The sequence below is a fragment of the Sinocyclocheilus anshuiensis genome, unplaced genomic scaffold (assembly GCF_001515605.1).
Source record: "Sinocyclocheilus anshuiensis isolate Anshui unplaced genomic scaffold, SAMN03320099.WGS_v1.1 scaffold78, whole genome shotgun sequence".
Classification (NCBI taxonomy): domain Eukaryota; kingdom Metazoa; phylum Chordata; class Actinopteri; order Cypriniformes; family Cyprinidae; genus Sinocyclocheilus; species Sinocyclocheilus anshuiensis.
Window position 1 is genome coordinate 2,709,103 of NW_015544250.1, and position 22,694 is coordinate 2,731,796.

Sequence of the window (22,694 nt, forward strand, 5' to 3'; positions counted from 1 at the left end):
AAGTTGGGTTGAAACAACCCAGCATTTTTTAGAGTGTAGGCTGCAGCCAAGGCAAGCCTGTGCGTTAATCCGCGCCTGAGTACACTGTACACACAACTTCAAGCAGTAGGCTCAAACTGCTTCCCATTAGTGTACATTATTCCAAACACAGCCTATGTCTCGGAAAACAAAATAGTTTATAAATTGGCTTTTATAAAATTTGATATACTGGCTATTTACTGGTTAGCAAACATGCTATTTAAAGTAATAAATACTTGATTAAAACTTATATAAGTCATATCATACGAAATGGGCTCATGCTGTGGCTCTGTTATCTCTGCGATATGTTTATATTATATGTGACCCTGGACCACAAAACCAGTCATAAGTAGCACGGGTAAATTTGTAGCAATAGAAAACAATACATTGTATGGGTCAAAATTATACATTTTTCTTTTATGCCAAAAATCATTAGGATAGGCTATTAAGATCATGTTCCATGAAGATATTTTGTAAATTTCCTATACCGTAAATATATCAAAAATGTATTATGATTAGTAATATGCATTGCTAAGGACTTCATTTGGACAACTTTAAAGGCGATTTTTCAATATTTAGATTTTCTTGCACCCCCAGATTCCAGATTTTCAAATAGTTGTATCTCGGGCAAATATTGTCCTATCCTAACAAACCTTCCATCAATGGAAAGCTTATTTATTCAGATTTCAGATGATGTATAAATCTCAATTTCAAAAAAATTGACCCTTATGTTTTGTGGTCCAGGGTCACATATTGCACTGGCAGGGCCTCATGCACCATACCACAAATAGAGCTTGTCAACATATGCAACGTAAATGCATTAACACGTCAGTGCTTATGCTGCCTTTTGCCAGTAGCCCCTCAATGCAGAACAAAGATCCAGGGGGCGGGGTTGGATCCACATCTAGGGGGTGGAGATGGGTGGGTTTAGGGATCAGGGGGTGGAGACGGGTAGGGTTAGGTATATGTAAGGTGGGAGGAGTTGGATCTGGATCCAACCTCGCCCCCTGGATCTTGTGTTCTGAGGACCATCTCCCTTTTGCCAGTCTGAGATCCCCTAGTGGCAGTTGTGGTGAACTTTCAATTTGTTTGTGAAACCGGATCTCAAAAACCAGCATCTGCAGCTTGTCGGAGCTCACAGCCCCCTCACGACTCTCCATTGGCAATTAATGATTTCCAGTCTATAGTCGCTCGTAAGCAGTGAAAACGAGGCTTTTATTCTGCATTCACCAAATTAACCAAAAAGTCACGTTAAAGTAGTATGGAGGAATAAGGGCCATGAGTGCCAAAAGTGCTGTTACTCATTTTACAAGCAAATACAGCGTTCACATAAAAGTCTTAAAGGTAAAACAGCAAAAAAATTAAAATAAATAAATGTAAAGATCATTATACAAATATTTAATATTATATAATATTTTATAAAATAATATAGCAAAAATATACATAATAATAAATGTCCCTACATCCATTCATAAGATATGATGAAAAGTTAGTAGCATACAGAACTTCAAGCATTAGGCTCAAACTGCTTCCCATTAAAGTATGTTATTTCAAACACAGCCCACATCTTGGATGAAAGGAATAATTTCATTTTCCATTTTGCCAGTGTATGCATTAAAGTAAAGCCTCAAAGATTGCCCCTTATCGAGGGCAACTATAAAGGGTAATTAAATGGGGAAAAAACAGTTACTTCCTTGGCAAACATATAATCATAAGTCATGTTTTCCCCATTTCTATAAATCATTTGGCATTTGTGGCATTTGTCTGAAATCCATTAGTAATGCGCATTCACTGTAGTACGCCTCACTGTACCATGCCTGCATGTTGCGTGTATATGTAGATGCTTACTTGTGTGTAGGAATACTTGTTTAAGTCTGGCGGAGATTTTCCAAAGCTTGCTCTTTAGGATGTTCCTCATTAGTATGAATATTAATGTGGCCAGAAAATAAGAGGGAAGGCAGTAGGACAGGGAGGAAAAATGTAAAAGGAATTTGGAAGAGCTTTTTAAAGGGGCCATTTCATCTAAATCGTTATTTTTTTGCGGTCCTCCCAAGGCTCGTAACTGGCGGTCTATGAAGAGAGACAAGCCGCAGAGGGGCTTCATTTAAAACCTAAAGGTCACAGCACAGAGAAAGGTCTCCAGCTCAGGCAAAAATATAAAAAAGTGGAGGTGGAGAAAGAGAGAGAAAGAAAGAAAAAAGAGAGAGAGAGAAAGAAGGGTGAGGGGCGCAAGTGCATGAGTAAAATGAGGTAAATGGCAACTGATCAATGCGAATGTATTAAGAAACATGTTTAAGGAGAGAACACAAATCAAGCCAAATGTAATGACATAAAATAGAAGAAAAAAAGACAACAAATGAGGGAGAAACATGATGAAATCATTAAAAGCAACAGAACACTGTGTACTTTTCTAATGAGCTTATGTGATTCAATTCCATCCAACCACATGCAATTTATTTTCTTATTCTTATTTTGTCAATGTTCGTTCTTTCACATGCAATTATTTTTCTGGACAGCTCTTCGGACAAAATCAAAACGCTGTTAGGAAATGTGCCAACATGCCCAGAAATCTGCACCGGAGCCATCCCTTAAAAGTGCATTGGCAGGCTGCCCTTAATGCAGGTACCTGGCAGTCATGCTTTTCCAGCTTGGTTAAAACCCAGAGTCTTTGTCAGATGGGAAATTAATTTCACCGTGTTCCTTCCCGTGTATAAATCTTTTCCACTCAGCAATTACACACCAAGAACAAAAGCCACCATTACAATTTCAAAGCAAACACTCTTAATGCCGTCACATTTGACTCAATATTAGAGCCATTTCCTTTGCTCAACAGTTGCAAAGTAAGTGTTGCGCAAAGGTGTTCAAGCACTGGTTGTTTGTTGCAGTGTAATCTCTGCCATCTCTCCAACCACCATGGCAGCTAGTCCTTTACACACCTCTGTAGTCAATCACTTGTTTATCTGTGGGTTCACTTAAATTGCCCAGTGAGTGCACCACACAACAGCACAAACCCAGAAGAGCAGTGTGAGCCAGACGACAGACCTTGATCTAAAGCCCTGCACTCTGCACTGATAACACACCGGCTTTCCCTTTAATGTCCCCAGCACAGAAAGATGCACCAGGCCCCCTAGTAAAAGGAATGCCCTTGCTCGCTTGTAAAAGTAGGATCCCTGGAAGACAGAAAGAGAGAGAGCGAGTGGGGGATGGGTAGGAACAGCAACGTAAGGAAGGAGGAAAATCACACATCTAGGAATTAACTCCCTCTATCCATTGCCTGGATCAATCCCCTCTGCAATTCCCAATCCGCCCCCATCGCTCTTAAACTCATACCCAATTCCAATCATGGCCACAGTAAAGCTCTCTTGTAAAATACCACAATGCGACCTCAGACTTCAGTAAATTAGATGCCGCTTGGACCCCTTTGCTTTGAAATACAGCACAGGTCTGCCTGGAGCAGCATTAAAACTGAGGTCAGCCCAGCCACTGCACACGAGAGATATTCCCCCTGCCATAACGGTGTGTTTGCACGGAGGTACGTTTGCAAACCTCATTTAAAGGAGCCGAATGAGAGGCTAAAGCCTGCCAGTTTGGCATCGGCTTTCGTGCATGTTTGTCAGCGGCTCTGTGCTCCCGAATCCCTGGCGAGGGTGTACCCAGTATGCGTCAAAGCGCTGCTCGGGCCAGGCATGACCACTGATCAGATGGATGATCAAACTCTAATCATCCCCTCACGGCCCATCCCGGGTAAAGCTGTCATTAATTTTGCGGAATTACATCAAATTGGAGACATTCTTTATGCGGCCCACGGCCTACAGACAGTTATACGATGGGGACTGCTGTGCTAAGCAGATGGGGCAGCTTGGCCGTGCATACTAAATACCGCTGCCCCCCTTCATGTTTCTCCCTTTCTCTTTGGCACACCAGCTCCCTCTCTCCGTCCCTTTATCTCTGTCACTTACGTACTTCCATTACTCTTTGTCTTCTACCCTTCTGGGGTCTTTGATAACTTTAAGATTTTACTTGACATCTTTTTCCTGCCCTTCCACAATTCACTTTAGCTAGCATTTTCTTTGTTTCTCTCTCTTTCCATCAGGAAGGACTATATGTTCAGGGTGTGGTGGGTGTTTGTTATTGACGTTTACACTCCCCCTCCCATTTCTTGCTAAAGATGCCACCATGAAATAAGCAAAAAATGCCCTGCCCCAGAAAACCCACTGTTAGCTTACCCATGTTGCAACTAAATGCATGCTACTGCATGCCAACCGCAGTCACTGCACACTCATTCAAGATGCTGTAATATGTCACACAAGCAAGTATGTCTCTTGCTGTGAAACATAGGAACATAGTTCATCATCTATATTTTGTCATGCACAGATATTTTATAATGAATACAGCTTTTTTTTTTACTGGATAGCACCTTTATACTTGAGAAACATTAGATCAGCGGTCCTCAAGTTGTTGTTGGATCTTAAATTAATTTTTGTGAAAAATAAAATAAAATGCACTACTGTTCAAAACCTTGGTGTCGGTAAGATTTAAAAACTTTTTTTGAAAGAAGCCTTACCTTGGTTTTATTTATTGAACAAAAATAGAGTAAAAACACTAATATTGTGAACCATTCATGCAATGCAAAACTGTTGTCTGTTTTAATACATATTAAGAAACAATTTATTCCTGTGATGACAAAGCTGAATTTTCAGCATCATTACTTCAGGCTTCAGTGTCACATGATCCTTCAGAAATCATTCTAATATGCTGATTTGCTGCTCAAGAAACATGTACATGTACTGTATTTGAAAACAGTTGTGCTGCTTAATATTTTTGTGGAAAGTATGACACACTTTTTAAAGATTCTTTGATGAATAGAAGGTTCAAAACAACAATTATTTGAAATACAAATATTTTGTAACAGTATAAATGTCTGTACTGTCATTTTTGATCAATTTAATGCATACTCACTAAATAAAAGTATTAATTTATTAATTATCCAAGTTTGAATTAAACATGTATTAAACTATTTTTAAGAAAAGTTAAAATTAAGAAGCTAAAATAAAAAAATTTAGATTTTCTCTCTCACTTTAAAATGTATTAAGTAAAATTAAAAACATGCAAATATATGACTTTCTACATCAATAATGATTATTATAATGGATTTATAATGTGAGCATCATAAAGTTATGATAAATTCTGTTCAGTGCTCTGATTGAGAACAGCAAACATATTCATTGGCTTGCCAGCTGATAGTAACTAGCAAAACGTGGTAGATCCATCCACGTTAATACAGATTACAAAGGTCTGATTTGTAGAAAACAATTCGAATTACCAAGAAAACTCAATAGTCGTCATTCTATACGTTTTGCAGTATCTATAAAACAAGCAAGAGGAATCCCTGACCAGGTTAGTAATGAGATGATAAAATGATTGGCCAACATAACTCTGGCCTGCACCAGATCTTCTCATTGATCTCTTCAAAAACACTTGACATGGAGCACCTGGGAGGAGGAGCGAGGTTAGGAGTGTCATGGGCCTGAGGGAGACTCGTCATCAAGCAAGGTCAGTAACACACTGTCTGTGTGCCATCAATCACACGCCTCTGCCCTTCCCCCCTTCCTGCCTGCCTCTCACGCAGCCTTCGACACATTTCAGCCAAGCTCACTCTGTTAAAACAATCTCAGCACCTTTATTGGGCTGCCTCATTTACTGCCTGCATGCAATTACAGGCTAAGGGTGGCCATCTTGTTTGCAGTGGCCACGGCATGGCTGCCTTCCTTGCAGTGCAAACTGCTTCTGATGCCTTAAAACACACACAAAATAAGGTGATGTTTTATCAGTGGTTAAATAATTTCATTTTTTTGAAGCTGATTTAGAGGACTCCAAAAATGTGCAGGCAGTGCAATAGACAGCGTTGTAAGATCTTAAAAGAGTGAAAGATTCACTTAAGCCCCAAATCCTTAACATCAAAGGCATGCGAGTGTTAAATCGGCACTTAATTTAGAATGCATATATCACTTTGACTTCTGACCTCCTAATAGCACCATGAGAGCTGAGTGTTGTATGTGCCAAATTCCTCAAGAAATGTCTTCTCCAATATAATCATTCATCCATTTAAGCCCGCCACAAATATGAGAGATAACATACCTGGCTGATCCAAGCTATTACTCCAGCTTTATGGAAAAATAAAGTGGAATTTTACTTCTAAATTGTAAAGAAGACACTGATACACATCTGAAAGATAGTGATGTTTGCGCTATTTTAAAATTTATGGGCATTAATTTTAAATTATTGTAATGTAAATAAAAAATATATATTAATTAGTGGGATTAAGCCTAATCATATTGTCATTCTATTAAAAAGGAACATTCTATTTTAAGAAACAGTAATATATTTAAAGATGACCCCTTAGTGGGCAATACACATCTACAACTCTTCCCTCTTAGTAGTGCGTTTCCTAAAAGTATACTGCCATCTGGTGTTCAAAACGAGAACATCGGACAACTAATGTTTTGAAAAAGAAATGTCTCATCAGCTCTAATTTAACACTTCTAAGTACCTCTTTCCATTAACTATTTATTAAATATATTCTAAATCCTTGTATTTGGCATTGTTTTTTACACGGGTTGAGCTGCCAGTTATGACAGCTTATTTTAAGTGATTCGAAGTGTGAGAGACAAATATTTGTAGAAATGATTGAAGCACGATAGGCCTTTAGCATCTGCTTTTCAGCTTAACAGGCAAGCATTCTAGTATCAAGTTTCTGTGAGGCAGCAAGAAATGTAGAGTGCCGTTTACACTGAGACTGCAGGAATCAAAGCAGAATAACCCTGAAAAGATGGCGTTTAAAGACATTAGGTCATTGCAGACATCAGTCAAGCACGGGGAAAGACAATGTAAGCGATATATGTCTGACTCGGGTGCTTTATTATTATATTATATAAACTTTCTCTTGCAAACCTGAAACATTCGAATCGTTCTTTTGCACCGGATCTTTCTAAAGATTCGTTTGAAACAGTTTACAACAGACCGAACGAATCGTTCATATCGAACTGAATCGGGTCGAGCGGTTCTCGAGCCAACTGAACCGAGAGCTGTCTCTTTCTGACATAACAAACCAAGACCCCATTAGTGAGCTGATAGTTTGAGCATTTTAAGTTTACCTACTTTAAGGCTACTTAAGGAGCTAATTAGCAATCAATCAATCATTAGAAATACAAATAGAACATGCTGCAAATGTTGACTGCATGCAATGCATTTGTATTAACACACATACAAGACAGAGTTGCATTTTTACTCCTATACCTAGAATTTTTAGTCGAGACGTAATTGAATGAATCACTGCATTGTTATTTTCGACTGTTCGAAAGACCGATTCGCGGAAGTGAGTCAGACTTCCCATCACTAGGTCATTTCGCAATAGCGTTGCTTTTCTCCATGCGTTCTTATGGCACCTATCGCCTTGGCCACCAGTTGATTGACATACAAATATAACCAATAGAAACCAAGTCGATGAATCCGATGAGAAATATGAACCAATCAAAGCTCCAATAGCTGTACCGTTACCATGACGTCTAACTTCTCACGTTGACCTTCCAAGCGTCGTCATTACAGATGGGGATTTTAGTTTTTTTGAGTATCTGAGCCACGATTCAGAACCAGTAATGGAACTTCATTTCCCATAATGCACCGAGACCTCCAGCGCACCCATGCTTTCGTTTTTGTTATTGTTGTGAGAGGTTCGTGGCACAGCTCATCTCAGCGACTGTCAGTGTAAATTGCACTTGTCATCAATCTCATGCATGTTTTCTCATATACGACCGAACGTCGTTTTTCAAGAGGATATTGTTTTCATTATCTAAGCTAAATCGGGTGAGTTTTGTTGTACGACGCTTGCGGTTTTTTCCACAAAAGAAAAAAAAGAAAAACTGCTGCGTGTTCAGTAGCACGCAGCTACTGTAAAGACAAAGCATGCCATGTTTATAACATCCAATCTATTTTGAAGCGGTCCCAGGGAATGTGTATTGACCATAACAGTGTTATAATGTTGTCATGTTCTTTTTTTTTTTTTTATTGCTGTAACAAAGTGTTAGATCTGCTTATGCATTGTTTTGTTTTCTCTCGTTTGTTGCGACGCTCTACCGAGTAACTTGAGATTGTTTCTAACTTTGGGCCTCGCTTGCAATAGTCATCCACGATTGTTTGCAAAGCAAAAATGGTAGTTTTATTTCGCAAGTCAGCAAAACAAACAAGATAAACTATTATAGAAATAATAGAACTATTGTAACCATTATTTTTTATTATGCTTCAACAATCAGGTGTCACGTGTCAAGTAATATTTAAGTAAATTAGATGTGAATTTCTGTTTTTTTTAGTTCACATTTTAAACAATTCATGTCATGATGAATCAAATTATCCTTGATCTTTTGAGATAAAAGAGCTTGATACTGAACATTGAAATTAAGCTGCAAGTTTCTGACATCAGACAGATGATGTAAGAAAACGTCCTTGGCCTGTTCATGGAGAGTCTAAATATGGAGTGTGTAGTTTATCATGAAGTGTTAATGATGGACCCACCTGTCATTGCCTGTAATCCATACCGTTCACAAAGTAAGTCACAGCATTTGTGGCGCCCGACAGCCTGTCATAAATGCTCTCTAAGAGCTGATGTGTGTCTGACTAAGAAAGTCTGCACTCAACATCAGTCATTCACAGGAACCCGGCATCTATTTTAACATAAACGGTTCCTCTTCACTTGTGCAACACATTCATCTCTCCCCTACTGTCCTCAGTAAGCCTCGATAATAATGTCCATACAACTTTGTATGGACTAATTAAAGCCTGTTTAGAGTTACTGTATATTGTATATTTGTGAATGTGGACATAGACAAATAGGGCATACATATAGATAGAAATAGCCAACTACACACATACAATCTTAGAAATAAAGGTTCCAAAAGGGTGTTTTCGCAGTGATGCCGTAGAAGAAACTTTTGTGTTTCCCAAAGAACCTTTTGGTTTCTTGAATAAAGCGTATTCAAGATTAAAAAAAAAATGTCATTATTGCCTTTGATCTCAGCTATGCATTTCTACAAGAGTGTAAATGGCATGTCTATGAACTTTTTCTTAACATCAGGATTTGATGTTAAAATTAATCTAGAATATATTGTATTTTGTATGTATTGTTTTTCTTTTTGTTTTTTAACCATTTTTTATCAACTTTGTTGCAGTTCGATGGTCATTAATTTTTTTTTTTAAATACTAATATTTCACATAATCTCTCAAATAATGCCATAAAACTACATGTATAATAATTAAAGGATGAGAAAAATATTCTCTGAAGTAGTTTTAGATGGCATGCCAATTATCATTTTAATATTTACCCAGGTGCATCACTATTCTGTTGCCATGGAGAAGACATGGGGGGTGGAGTTTCGAAATGTCGGAAGTTGCTACTTTCCTCAGAGCAGAGTGGACTGCCACTACACCATCAACCCTCAGCACACGTGGGCCAGTAACGACTGGATTGGACTGTTTAAGGTTAGAGATGGAGCCCGATTTCATCTTTGTTGTAGCTCTTTTGCTTAATTAAAGCTGATCTGTTTCCTTTTATCCTCAGGTTGGCTGGACATCAGTCAAGGACTACCATACGTTTGTGTGGGCAGTAGCTCCATCCAGCTACAAAGAGGGGACCTCTGTCAACTGCTGTGTTAATTTCCAAGGTCTCTGAAGCAGTGATTTTGGATGTTCAAGCCCTCTTGAAAGTCAGCTGATGGTCTCAATACAGTATGAATAAAGAATAGAGTGCTTTAGGGACATTAAAGGAGCTAATTACAGTTTATTGCATTGATTCATGCAACTGCTGGTCTCATTCACTGAGGTGCATTCAGTACATTAGCAAACGTTCATCCCCAGATGGCCTGTAAAGGAGATAAAATGCCACAAAGGAATTCGCCTGTAGTTAGTTATTAGTAGGGATGAGCAGGATGCTCCCAAATGACCCTAGATTGACTTGCTTCTCTGCACATTTTTGTGTAGAGTCGGCGATGCTTTAAAAAGAACAAATTCAGAGATGCAATTTATTTGAAAAGGTTTTACCATACTGTGCTATAGCGTGCAGTACTATCAACGAAGTAAAACCAGCCATTAAATTGTTGTGCGAACAGGTCTAATTTTCTAATTATTCAGGGCTTCCTTATAGCCAAATAATCGACTAATCTTTGAGACAAGCTAATGACCAGCTGATTGTTGAAAAGCACATATGTAGTAATTAAGTCTACAGAGAGTGGACTCTATATCCTTTTAAAGTAACATTCATTACGGTTCAAAAGTGTGGGGTCAGTAACTTTTTGTTGTTGTTTGTTTGTTTTTGAAAGAAGTCTCTTATACTCACCAAGCCTGCATTTATTTGATCAAAAATACAGTAAAACCAGTAATGTGAAATATCATTGCAACTTAAAGTAACTTTTCTGTTTGAATATATTTTAAAATGTAATTTTCTTTCTGCAAAGGCAAAGCTGAATTTTCAGCAGCCATTCCAGTCCATGATTCTTCAAAAAAATCATTCTAATATACTGATTTACTGCTCAAGAAACATTTCTGATCATCAGTCTTGAAAACAATTGTGCTTTTTAATATTTTTGTAGAAACAATGATTTATTTAATGATAATTAAAACATTTTTTTATTTTATTTTATAATGATTATTACATAAATAGCAGCATTTATTTGCATTTATTTATTTTTATCAGTAAAATTTATAAATGTCTTAACAGTCTTTTCATCAATTTAATGTGTCCTTGCTGAATAAATCAAATTTTATAATTTTATAAAAAATAAAATCTTAACACAAAAATCTTACTGACCCCAAACCTTTGAATGGTAGTGTAAATCAGTTTTTGCAAGTGTGTGTGTCTGTGAAAGTGTTGCCTGGGCTGAGATTTGCACAGTGCAAAATGGCAGCATTGTAATTTGTGGTGAGTAATGGCGATGGAGACAGAGTGCGTTTAGGACCTCGGAGAGCAGTGCCCCAGGCTTCGAGTGGTTTTGTAGGAAATCTCCAAACTTCACTCACTATGAATAACCAGACAGGAAATATTAAAATACGCTTCACCTGTATTCAAAACCACAGCCCACACAATACAGTTGTTTTGTTTATAGTTTTGTTGGCCTGTATTTGGCCTTTCACAGCTTCCCTCTTCTCTCTCCTCTTCAGCTTCTTACCTACCAGGGCCTAGTGCTCAACAGTACCAGTTTGTGTATGTGGATGGAAGAGAAGAGGTTTGTTCTCGCAGCACTGCCTTCACCTTCTCAGCCCCAAAACCCCTAGAGGAGCTGGTGACTCTGGAGGAGGAGGGTCAGGGGGTGGAAGTGGGCGAGGACATGTTGCTGGTCATTCCTAGAGCCCAGCTACTGCAGGTTAAAGAATATGTTAAGACTGTGATTCAGTCCATCATTTCACACAAATGAGACAAAATAAGACAATGCCGGATCCAGGTGACAGTTGCCTAGGGTGGCAGCATTCTCTGCAGATGCATGAGCTGCTGCTTCCACTCACATCTATCACCGCCATACATTAATGATAGTTAATGATTTATGTTCTAGCAGGTTATTTATTTCAGAGTCGCTTCATGTCCACACTCGTTTTTGTCTTTTCACATTAATAGTACTGTACAGTACATGTCAAGTTCATCACATCGCATAAAAATGTTCTACAAGTTTACTTCACTAAACTAACTTCATTGTAATATAAATATAAATGTATGTAATATTTGCGAAGTATATACACTACCGGTCAAAAGTTTGGGATCAGAATGATTTTTAATGTTTTTTACAGGAGTTTCTGATGCTCATCAAGGCTGCATTTATGTGATCAAAAATACAGGAAAAAATGTAATATTGTGAAATATTATTATGATGTAAAATAATGTTTTTCATGACCGGTAGTGTATATCACTTATATGTAACTTTGAACTTATCTAATCATTTTTTTTTTCCCTAGCAAGTTTGAAAAGTAGACAATAATACAATAAAATAGATTCTTCATACTTTTTTGGACAGCTCTGACGTTGTTTGTGCAAGTAAGGGTAAAAATGCAATAGAGACGTCCCAGTGTATTGATATTTTAATCCACAGAAAACTGCAGACCTCAGGCAATTTAACATTGTCACAATGTGTGTGTTTGTTGTGTGGTTTAAAAATCACATGAACAGCTTTAGATGCCAAATAGTCTGTGTTGAGCTTTCCAACCAAGTCCGAATTGTTACTGTCTTATATCTCTTTCTTTTTAAGTGATTGACTACAGAGCTAATGTCTTTTTAAGCATTTGTAAGAAAAACAAACATTTAAGATAATTATTTATATTATATATATTATATATGCTATTAATTAATATTTAAGTATTTAATAAATTACTTGATCTGCCACAATAATGTCATGTTTTCACAGCAAATATTGTTATATGTAATTAATTTGATTAATCACCACATAGAGTAATTAATTAAACTTTCTAATCGATTGACAGACCCAATTTAAAACTGGATCTCCATCATAAGTATTTTTTATTAAGATCTCTATCTTTCTCTGTCGTTTTCCCTAACAGAGTCGTCTGCAGGAGTGTTTGAAGGAGCGTGCTGAGCTGCTCCAGGCTCTGGAAGCAGCAGACCAGAACGTGGAGAGGGAGAAAGGCAGGAGAGAAAGAGACAGAAGCTCCTGGGAGCAGAGCCGCAAGGGGCTGGAAAGGAAGATCGGCGAGCTGAAGGAGGAAGTGAGAGAATATAGGGAGAAAGTAGAGGAGATGAAGAAGAAGCAGAAGGTAGTGTAAACACTCATTCCATCAGCCTGTGTGGTCAGCCCCGGGTCACAGTTGTGTGTATATTTTGTCTTTACTGTGTTTACTGTGGTGTATATGTTCACACACACTGACGGAAAGCTAACTGCTAAATGATTTTTAGTGATACGCTTTAGTGTAAACACCTCACTACCATCACACCCCTCTCTTTTAGGAAGTTGAGGATTTAGGTGAAGCCCTGACAGAGGAGAAGAGAGCCCTGCTGGCTCAAAAAGAAGCTAATGAGCAGCGAATCAGAGAGCTAGAGGAGGACATTAAAGTACTGACCCAGAGAGGCCTGGAGAGAGAGACTGACCTAGAAAGGTGAGAGGATTTGTGTCTTTGAATGATTTGCTTTGTTATAGTCAAGTAGGACTGGGTTTTAATTCAGATTTTTTGTTTGATTCCAATTATTTTGGGTGCATTTCAGTCAATGAACATTTTGATTTACATATGAAAGAGACTGTCTATCTGTTGATGCTTTAAATTAAACAGGGCAGAGGTTCAGACTAATGCATAAGAGACATTCATTCAACATTTGTTCGGCTAAAATATGGAGAAGTGGCTTGTTGCCAACATTTTTTACTACAACTGGTTCATCACCTATGAACAAGACAACCTGAAAAGCATACGGAGTTTAATTACCAAAACTTTATGTTTGGTTTCAGATTTTGATTAAATGAAAACTATAATTTCGATTTGGGTGCTTTGGTAAAAAAAATAAATAAATAAATACAGTAGTCAACATTTGAAATGGATCAAAAAAGTTCATCAAAGTTGTCCTAAGACAAGAACACATTTTGGTTTTAGGTTTTAGGACAACTTTGAAGAAAGATTTTGATCCACTTCGAATGTTGACTACTGTGTGTGTGTGTCTGTATATATATATATATTTTAGGTGCATTACTTTTTTTGATTTGCTAAAAAGGACCCATAAGCGCTCATAAGAGTTATATGTTTGTGATTCAATCTACATTGGTTGTATTGCACATTTGTTTACAGCTGCTATTAGCATGTCTCAAATGTGTCTCCAGTGTCCACTTGTCATCCAGTTTTCTCAAGATTTTCTCTTAATTTAATGACTACACACTGTACATCACTTTAACAAGAGGCCTAAAAAGGCTTCACACATATACAGTGGGTACGGAAAGTATTCAGACCCCCTTAAATTTTTCACTCTTTGTTATATTGCAGCCATTTGCTAAATTAACTGTCACTGCATGTTGATGACTTGAGCGTTAAATTGAGCATTTTTTAAGCTCTACCTATTCTGAAATTTAAAATCATTGTTTTTCTGCAGTACATGTCCTACTATGTTCTCTGGGGCACATCAGAACATAATAGGGTTTCATACAGTGTGGCCATATGCATCCTTGACTACATCCATATGTTGTTGGAGCAATTGGACCCCTTCTAGAGCTCAGTTTGGCACTGTAAACAGTGTCTTCTTAATGTCTCTATGAGCCACATGGTTGCATTGGTTCTCTGGTGTGTTGTATCTGTGTAGGATGAGGGAACGGGCCAAGAAAGCAGCAGCTCAAAAGAAGGAAGATGAGGATGAACACAAGAACCTGAAGGTTTGTCAGCTAACACCTATGCATTTATACACAAGCATAAATACAAATACATGGTCATAATTGTGTCATTGTTTTGTGTATGATACTAGTTAAAGATGGATCAGACAGAGAAGGAGCTGCACAGTCTGTCAGCAGAGTTCCAGAGTCTGAGAAGCTCGCTGGCCCAGAGAGACACACACGCCCTTCAGCTCCGAGACACCATCACCACCCTCACACACAAACTCAACAGCGCTCACAGGAAGGAGGTAACACTCCAGCAGTTTTCACACCCCAGCTTTCACCTTGGATGTCTAATGGGGTGTACACAGGATGTAGTGTCTCAGAACAGAGACTTGACGCCATTTATCTGTGAACTGCATTTTATTTATAAGGGGGTCAAGGTTTGACTGGTTAGCATGGTCCAGACAGCCCCTGCTGGTAAATGTTGTAACTACACCATATGGGGGTAAAAAGCAAGTCTTTCTGCTTTGACAGCCATTCAACTGTAGCCATGTATTCTGAAAAATATATATATTTTTTACAATCAACATATGAATATTTTATTATATCGTAGTGTGCACTACCATTCAAAAATTTGGGGTAGGTACGTTTTTTTTTTTAATGATTTTAAAATAAATCTTTTACTCACCAAGGCTGCATTTATTTAATCAAAAACACAGTAAAATTAATATATTGTAATAATATTTTTACAATTTGAAATAACTGTTTTCTATTTGAATATATTCTAAAATATGATTTTTTCCCTGTGATGACAAAGCTGAATTTTCAGTAGTCATTATTTCAATCTTCATTTTAATGCATCCTTGCTGAATACAAGTATTAATTAACATTAGTGTTTTGCTAGTGATTTCATTTTTATTAATTTATTTTTATTAAATATCTTCAGCTGTATTTAACTTCTAAATGGTTCCTCGCTGTAAATGCAGATGTGACACATTTGAACAATGTCTATATAGTCCAGCAAATAAAAAAATGGATCCAGATGGATGCTACAAGTCATGTATGCAAGTCCTCCTAACGGTCTCTGGACTGACACCATCTTTTGAGCATGAGATGATTGTGTCTGTCATTGTTGAGCAGGCAGCAAATGAAGTGGCTTTGAGTGAACTCCGGAGTGTTCAAGAGCGTCTGAACATGAGTGAACGTTGTGTGGAGACTCTGAGGGGAGAGCTGAGAGACATGGTCGCTCAGAGGGACACCACACATGCCGAACTTCATCAGGCCCGTCTGCAGGCCGCACAGCTCACACTTCAGCTGGCAGATGCCAGTCTGGCTCTGAGAGAGGGCAGGGCTAACTGGGCACAGGAGAAAGAGACCCTGCAGCAGAATGCAGAGGTATGTGTAGTAAAAATTATTTTTTAAAAACACAAAGGCAACTTTAAGACTTGTTCTTTGAAGTAATTGCATGAATTGACAGATGGACAAAGTGCGTCTGGAACGTCTAAATGATGAGATTCAGCAGGAAGAGGAGATGTTGCAAGAGGCAAGGATGGAGAGAGAGAAAGCAGTGGTGGAGCTGGGACGAGAGAAAGACTGCAATCGGGTAAATACAAAAACTCTTTTAAAATCAAAGCAAGAAAGATTCTTCCTATATTTTTAAAATGATAAAAATACGGAAATAATATATATATATATATATATATATATATACACAAAAAAACACCTGTATATATTTTAAAATTATAGAAAAAATGTTCAGTTGTCATTAGACAATACCAAACCAGGTAAATGTCATGATTACTGATGCCATTTTTGTTGCAAAAGCTAACATGCTAATGAACAATCTTTATTTAATAATTTTAAATATTAATTTAATTAACAAATTAATTTTAAACACATGTAGCCCAATCTCAAGTAAACATAGTTTCAAGTTTTTCAAGTAACTAAGTAAACAGTCAGTAATAAAACATAAATTAATGAAGAGCAGTAGTTTTTGTCAATATGATTTTAGTCCTGTCTGTTTAACAGTGTTAACAGCGCACTTTGTAGGAGTTAACATGGTCAATATCACATATTTGCTTACATTTGTTTAGTGACCTAGAATAACCTAGACCATTTACATGTTTATATAATGTAAATTGAGGAATGAATTACATTTGTAATGTAACCTAAATATTTTAAGACATGTACTCTTATGGTTTCTTGTACTCTTGTGAAATTTGTGATTGTGTGGTCAGGTTCAGCTAAGCGAGACTCGTCGTGAGCTGCAGGAGCTGAAGGCCAGTCTCAGGGTGGCTCAGAAAGAAAAGGAGCAGCTGCAGACAGAAATACAGGCAAGTTCTCTGCGGTTCTCAAAAAACTCTCAAGTGCTCAGTTCTGTCTTATTCTTATTAAAGTCATCTCAAAAAATCTCACAGGTCATCCAACAAGTTTACAAAGTTTGCACAGTTTCTTGGTAAACAACCATCTCATTCACATGAGCCTGAAGGCATAGCAGAAACATGCTGTTGTACCAGTCTTAAACACCAGATGCAAGCAGTCTCTATGTTTTGCTCTCTGAATGTCTTGACAGCACTGGGCTCCTGGTTTAAAGCAATTTTCCACATAGTTAATACACTTACATGGGAACCTGAGCAGCAGAAATAAGGTGTCCAGTTTCCTAAGTAATTACTATAATTTTTTTATAGCTGTACTGAGAAAACAGAAAATTAGAAAAAAAGGAAACTGCAAATGGATGTAACAATGAACTTAAAAAAAAAAAAAAAACTTTGCAAATAAAAGCTCCCAAGTATACTTAAGATGAGTGCACTCAGAAATGCATGGTCTGGGACAAACAGGATTTTAGAGGTAATCATAGATGTGTATTTGTCCTGATGACACTAAAAACAGAAATAATTCTGATAAGTCTTCTTGAAAATATTTAGTTATTCAGTAATCACACAACACTGGTCATGCTGTATTGTGTTCACATTGGTATCGGGCCAATCACAACAAAAACCCTTACATTTCCTATTTCATGCAACCCTAACAAGCAAAGTACCAACTATTTACTGAAATCTGACCTGTTAAGACACCCATTGTTTAGGAAGAGGATGATGGACAGTATGGTATTTTAAACATTACAGTGTAACATTAATTTATCTTACAATGTGAGGTTTGTTAACTGTGTGTGTGTGTGTGTGTGTGTGCAGGAAGTGATGGAGTACAGCCGTCAGCTGGAGAGAAGGCTGGAGGTGCTGAGCGATTCTAAATGGAGTGAGACGGTGCTGCTGCAGAGCAGTGAGTCACTGAGCTTTCTTTAATTCTATACAAACATCACTACACAACGATACTATTGTGGGTCTGTCTCTTTTCTTTATTGCCCTCACACAACAATACCACAGAAACTCCAGGCGGCAGACAGCCACATCATAAAATGCCACACACCACTGCGTTATACGGCCCTGCACAATGACAAGACTTCACCACCGTACAACACAGCACACCAACCCCACCTTTCGCACACACAACTCTGCCATACTACACAACATCGGAATAGATCACTGCTTTATTATAGACACATTATCTTTACCTCAGAGTGCTCACACCTGACATATTTTGTGCAAAAATGGAAAGTTTTCCCACAATGGCAAATGGCAAGCTGCAATATGATTTGTTTGTGTTACAACATTTTTAGGAGTAAAGATGAACAGCTTTTTGGCCAGTATAACTTTCAAAGTTTACCAGACATTATGCTGAAAAGGCAGCATTACACAACAGTTTTGGTTATGCAAACCAGGAAAATCATACTAAGCAGTAGGACTACACAATAAATGAAAAAATATATATTTGCATTGCTTAACCACTGCAAAAAATACATTGTAACCAATCGCAGACAGGTCTTTTGCATGAATGCAGCGTCGACTTCAGTGCATTTACGTTAACAAAAAATACAACTCCTTTTTTTACATTTTTTTTATTAAACTGATTTACTGAACAAACTGGCTTTTTCATTAAATAAAAAAGTCTTTACTGCTGCAACTGGCTGCAACACACTGTTTGTACTGCAGTTTGTGATGTTGTAAATTAAGTTCTTCCACTTTGCCAAATATTTTAGCAAAACTTATCTTTTAGTTAGAATTATTGTGCTCGAATTGTATTGCACTCCGTCTGTTTGACATGCATGCACATGCGTTTTGCGATCTAATTGGACAGCCATAGACAAGCTTATCTGCTATTCCTGGTTTCAGGTCGTGCAGAAAGCCCACTGCTGTCGGATTCTGAGGATGAGAACCCAGAGGCCTTGCAGAACGCACACTCTTCTGGTCCTCTGAACCACTATAGTCTGTGCGAGCAGCCCCAGGCCGACCTGCTGCTCCCGGCCACCCCTCCACCTTCTCCCAGACACCCCTCGGGCATGGACGCGGTGGTCATCAGCCAACCTGCACCCCTCTCATCTCCACATCAGCCCAGTGCTCACACACATGCTCACAGCTCTGAGTCGGTGAGGGTTTGTTATTATCAAGTTCCAAATTTCCAAAAATGATAAATTATATTTGTGGCTACATAGAAAATATTTAGGGAAAAATTGGCACACAGGTTGGTTATTTACATTTATGCATTTGGCAGACACATTAATCCAAAAAGACTTATATTGCATTGAAGGTAGCCATTTTATCGATTTTTGCCTTCCCTGTGCATCGAACCCATGATTTTTTCCATCATCCAAACAATAATCAACTCTGAATATCAAATATAAGTAAAATTAGATTTTCTTGGAGATCTGAACGCTAAATGCTCTGTTTGAGAAGTGAGGTTGATACATCATAACTTTCCGTAATCTTATATTAAATGATTTTTGATAAAATTTCAACATCCTTTATAAAATATATTACTTAAAAATTGCTGTGTTTGGGGTCTCAGAGACCCCAGATATAAAACATAAATAAATGCAATGAATTTTCATAAGCTAACATTCTCTAAACTCCTGGGGCTGGTTGCACCAGCTGTACGCAAGTTACAACTTAGCCTAGTTTTGACGTGGATGGGCACTAAGTTACAACTTACGCACTTCTAAATATTTTTCCGTTGCACCATTACAGTTAGTTGAAGCGTAACTCTACGTATAAACTAAATATTTACAGAAGCGCCCGGTCAGGATGCGCATGTCAAGTGACATCAGCCATAATAAATAAATGGCATTTCTTTGTTTATTTTTTCTTTCAGTATTTATTGATCCTTTTTCATTTCAATTACAGTTTCTGGATATTATTTACATAGCTTACCTATAGGCTAACGTTATTCATGATTAAGTAGTATTGTTTTTAATGGAAACTTATTTTACCGATAGTTGTGTGAGGCAAAAGAAGTTAGAATGAAGGATAAATTGAAATTCACAGCATTTAATAAACAAGTTCTGCTCGCGTATTTGAAGGCTTCTATTGGATCATTTAGGGTAAACATCATATTATGCGACTACACATTACTTTATGGAGAGCTTACAAACTACTAGCTACGTCTTGCCTTACGAACTGGTGCAACTGAATAATGTATAGATTTAGTTACAAACTAGCTAGTAGTTACTAAGCCTCTAGTGTGGACTTAACGTTCTAATTTACATAAGATTTTACGAATGGCTGGTGCAACCCTACCCTGGTAAAAACTCCTGCCAGTTGTTCATTTTGATTTATTGTATGTTTTAAGCTATAATAATATCTGTCTGCTTGAGTTTGTTTAGGATTAATGATTTTAACATGCATATTAAACAAAATACATCTCAACAGAGAATAAGAATAAACCTATCATCCAAATAAAATAATACTACATAATATTGCAGAATAATATTTCAGGCTCAGTGTGTTGGAGTTCACAAAGATGCATCGAGCCAGATGGCAATTTTTTTTAGTTCTCCGAATTGTTGGCAAGGTTTTTTTGGCACTGACTAATAAAAAACCTGTAGAGTTCAGGTAAAAAAAAAACAACAACATCAGAATGATATCAGATAATATTTCAAACTCGGTGTGAAGTAGTTCACTGCACTATGCAGTTTTAAAAATCTGGTTGTGCTCGTTCTTCAGACGTGCTGTGAATAGGCCCTTTATTCATGAGCATGTGATTGTGTGTGTGTTTTACAGGAGGAAGAGTATGAGGCCACTCAGTCAGGAGGGCACAGCTCTGGAGAGGAGACGGCTCTTCTCCTGCCTGACAACAGAGACACTACCCTCGGGTACAGCACGCACAAACACACATTCACTGTCTATAAACCCCATCGGTCACACTGTCGTTATCTGTGACCTGCAGACACGGGCTCAGATAGATTTTCACATATACTCTTACACAACCCATACAAGTAAATATGTCACTGTCACAAAAAACATTTGGCCCTTCTCTCTCCCAAACGCCTCGCTTTATATCTCCCTGTCACAGTCTGTCTCTTTTTCTGTCTTTGCACACTCGCACACACTAATGCAGGCCTTTATTTATGGTGACAGTCCGAATATGGTGAGGAGATGGAAGTTTTGAATACCACCTCATAAAATTAGTGAGGGAGAAGAGAGCGAGAGAAAGGATGGGGGAGTTCTGTGAGGGGAGGACAAGAGGACAGATAAGTTGACAGGAAGCTGTAGCAATGATTTACTGAGAGGGTAGACAGCGCTCACCTGCCAATTTTCAGCATCATTAAAACCCTTTCTCCCTCACTTCTCTCCTTCACCCTCTTTCTTTCTCTCCCTAACTCTACTCCTCCATGCCCTCCGTCAGTTTCCCTCTCTCTATCCATCTCTTTCACCCTCTGCCATCTATAAATGCACCATTTCTTCCCAAACTCATGTTTGTCCTGTTGTGTGTGTTGTCATGCAGAGATCTGGCAGAGAGCCCCTTGTGGTGAGGAGCAGAACTGCAGGACCTGAGGGCCAGTGCAGCGTGGACTGCTTTGCAGAGCAACACACGTTACGAGTTTTGTATTTAGAAGCATTTGCGCTTTATATTATATTGACATGAGTATTTAAATATGCAATTTGCTTTACACTTTATATGCACTTAGAATATACATAAGCTATTAGACCTCTTTATGTCGCACACGGTTTTACAGTAACTTGCACGGACATGTTATTTTACACATATCAACTGACAAGCAGAAGGCGTCTGTAATGAGCAGATCGAGAGAAAGGTTGTATTTGAGGCAGAGAAAGTAAAGCGTGTTTCTCTGTGTGTGTGTGTGTGTGTGTGTTATGGTTGTTTTTTTCAATCTTGATTTTCTTGTGTTCCGTCATATGACTTGTACTGATATAACGATTATCATTAATCTGCATCAGCAATAATGTAAAGCACAATGTCATAGAGATTCTTTCTTTAAATGTAAGATTTAGTTTGGGTGCTCTTGATTTTGTGGGTCTTGTGATAGAAGTATTTTTAACTTTTTTTGTTTGAAGAAAGATTGTGTGAAAGTTCACACATTAAATGATTGATTATGTGTAATGGGATACACCAGCGACTGATCATCCTGTTTAGATGTAAGAGTAAAGAGTGGCACTTTAGATATTTTTTCAGGATGTTTACTCTCATTCTCTTGTAACATTCATATGCGCCAGATGTTCTTTGGAGGAAATCCACTTTACCATGGAGGCTAGGGGAATTATGAAGTTTAATTAGTCACTTGAATTGAATTCTTTAAATTTAATTCCTCTAAATGTATATTTGGTGCTTTATCCTAGTTTTATGCATTGTATTGAAACACTGTTTTACAAAAATTATGAAATTATTATTTGTGTGCAAAATGTACTAAGACAGACAGATGAACTACTTAAGGTTGGAGATACATTAGAAAGTTTTTGCAGTACTGCAAGAAGGACTTTTAATTTTAAGGCATGAATTGAACTGCTTTAAATTGTCCCTCACGAAATTCAAGGAATCTCATGTTTAATTCAATTTAATGTGTGATGGCTTAATGGTGCGTCACGTGGATCATGTGGAGAACATTATTTGGCCGTGTTTAAACTTTGCTGAAGCTCATTTCCTGAGGAGAAATTCATAATTTCAAGACACCATGATTACATTTTCATTACATTCACAGGGAGAATATTTTAATGCATATATTAAAAAGAGAAATAATTAAGGGGGGGAATATTATGAAAAGGTATTATTACATTTTTTTTTATTTTATTTTCTAATGTTTGAAACATTTTCCTGTTGGGCTCACTGTATTTGCAGAACTTTTATTTTGTTTGGTTGATTTGTTCTTGCTGTTTACTGTAGGGCAGGGGTTCTCAAACCTCTCCATGAAGTACCCCCAGCACTGCACGTTTTGTATGTCTCCCTATATCTGACACACCCACTTCAGGTCTTGCAGTCTCCACTAATGAG

General features: G+C 37.7%; 1 protein-coding gene across 2 annotated transcripts; it reads left to right on the forward strand.

The window, feature by feature from the left end:
• The first annotated feature begins 5,501 nt into the window (after positions 1 to 5,501).
• LOC107697941 (calcium-binding and coiled-coil domain-containing protein 1-like) lies at positions 5,502 to 22,450 on the forward strand. 2 transcript variants are annotated; one of them, XM_016498821.1, is made up of 16 exons: positions 7,623 to 7,782; positions 7,839 to 7,881; positions 9,397 to 9,549; positions 9,629 to 9,731; positions 11,224 to 11,426; positions 12,610 to 12,822; positions 13,013 to 13,161; positions 14,345 to 14,414; positions 14,504 to 14,659; positions 15,495 to 15,749; positions 15,832 to 15,957; positions 16,592 to 16,687; positions 17,546 to 17,633; positions 18,584 to 18,837; positions 20,468 to 20,559; positions 21,192 to 22,450. In XM_016498821.1, exons 1-16 carry the CDS (start codon positions 7,694 to 7,696, stop codon positions 21,217 to 21,219), a joined length of 2,118 nt encoding a protein of 705 aa, XP_016354307.1. In that variant the 5' UTR covers positions 7,623 to 7,693; the 3' UTR covers positions 21,220 to 22,450. The 2 variants fall into 2 exon arrangements, with proteins under 2 accessions (XP_016354308.1, XP_016354307.1); XM_016498822.1 differs by lacking the exons at positions 7,623 to 7,782; positions 7,839 to 7,881 and adding an exon at positions 5,502 to 5,571.
• Positions 22,451 to 22,694: the final 244 nt, after the last annotated feature.

Bases quoted from the DNA above. Each gene is read 5' to 3' on its own strand.
- LOC107697941 (XM_016498821.1), top strand. From the start codon at position 7,694: ATGCACCGAGACCTCCAGCGCACCCATGCTTTCGTTTTTGTTATTGTT. The intron at 16,688-17,545 runs GCAAGTTCTCTG...GTGTGTGTGCAG, and splicing joins AGCTGCAGACAGAAATACAG to GAAGTGATGGAGTACAGCCG. The intron at 17,634-18,583 runs GTGAGTCACTGA...TCCTGGTTTCAG, and splicing joins GACGGTGCTGCTGCAGAGCA to GTCGTGCAGAAAGCCCACTG.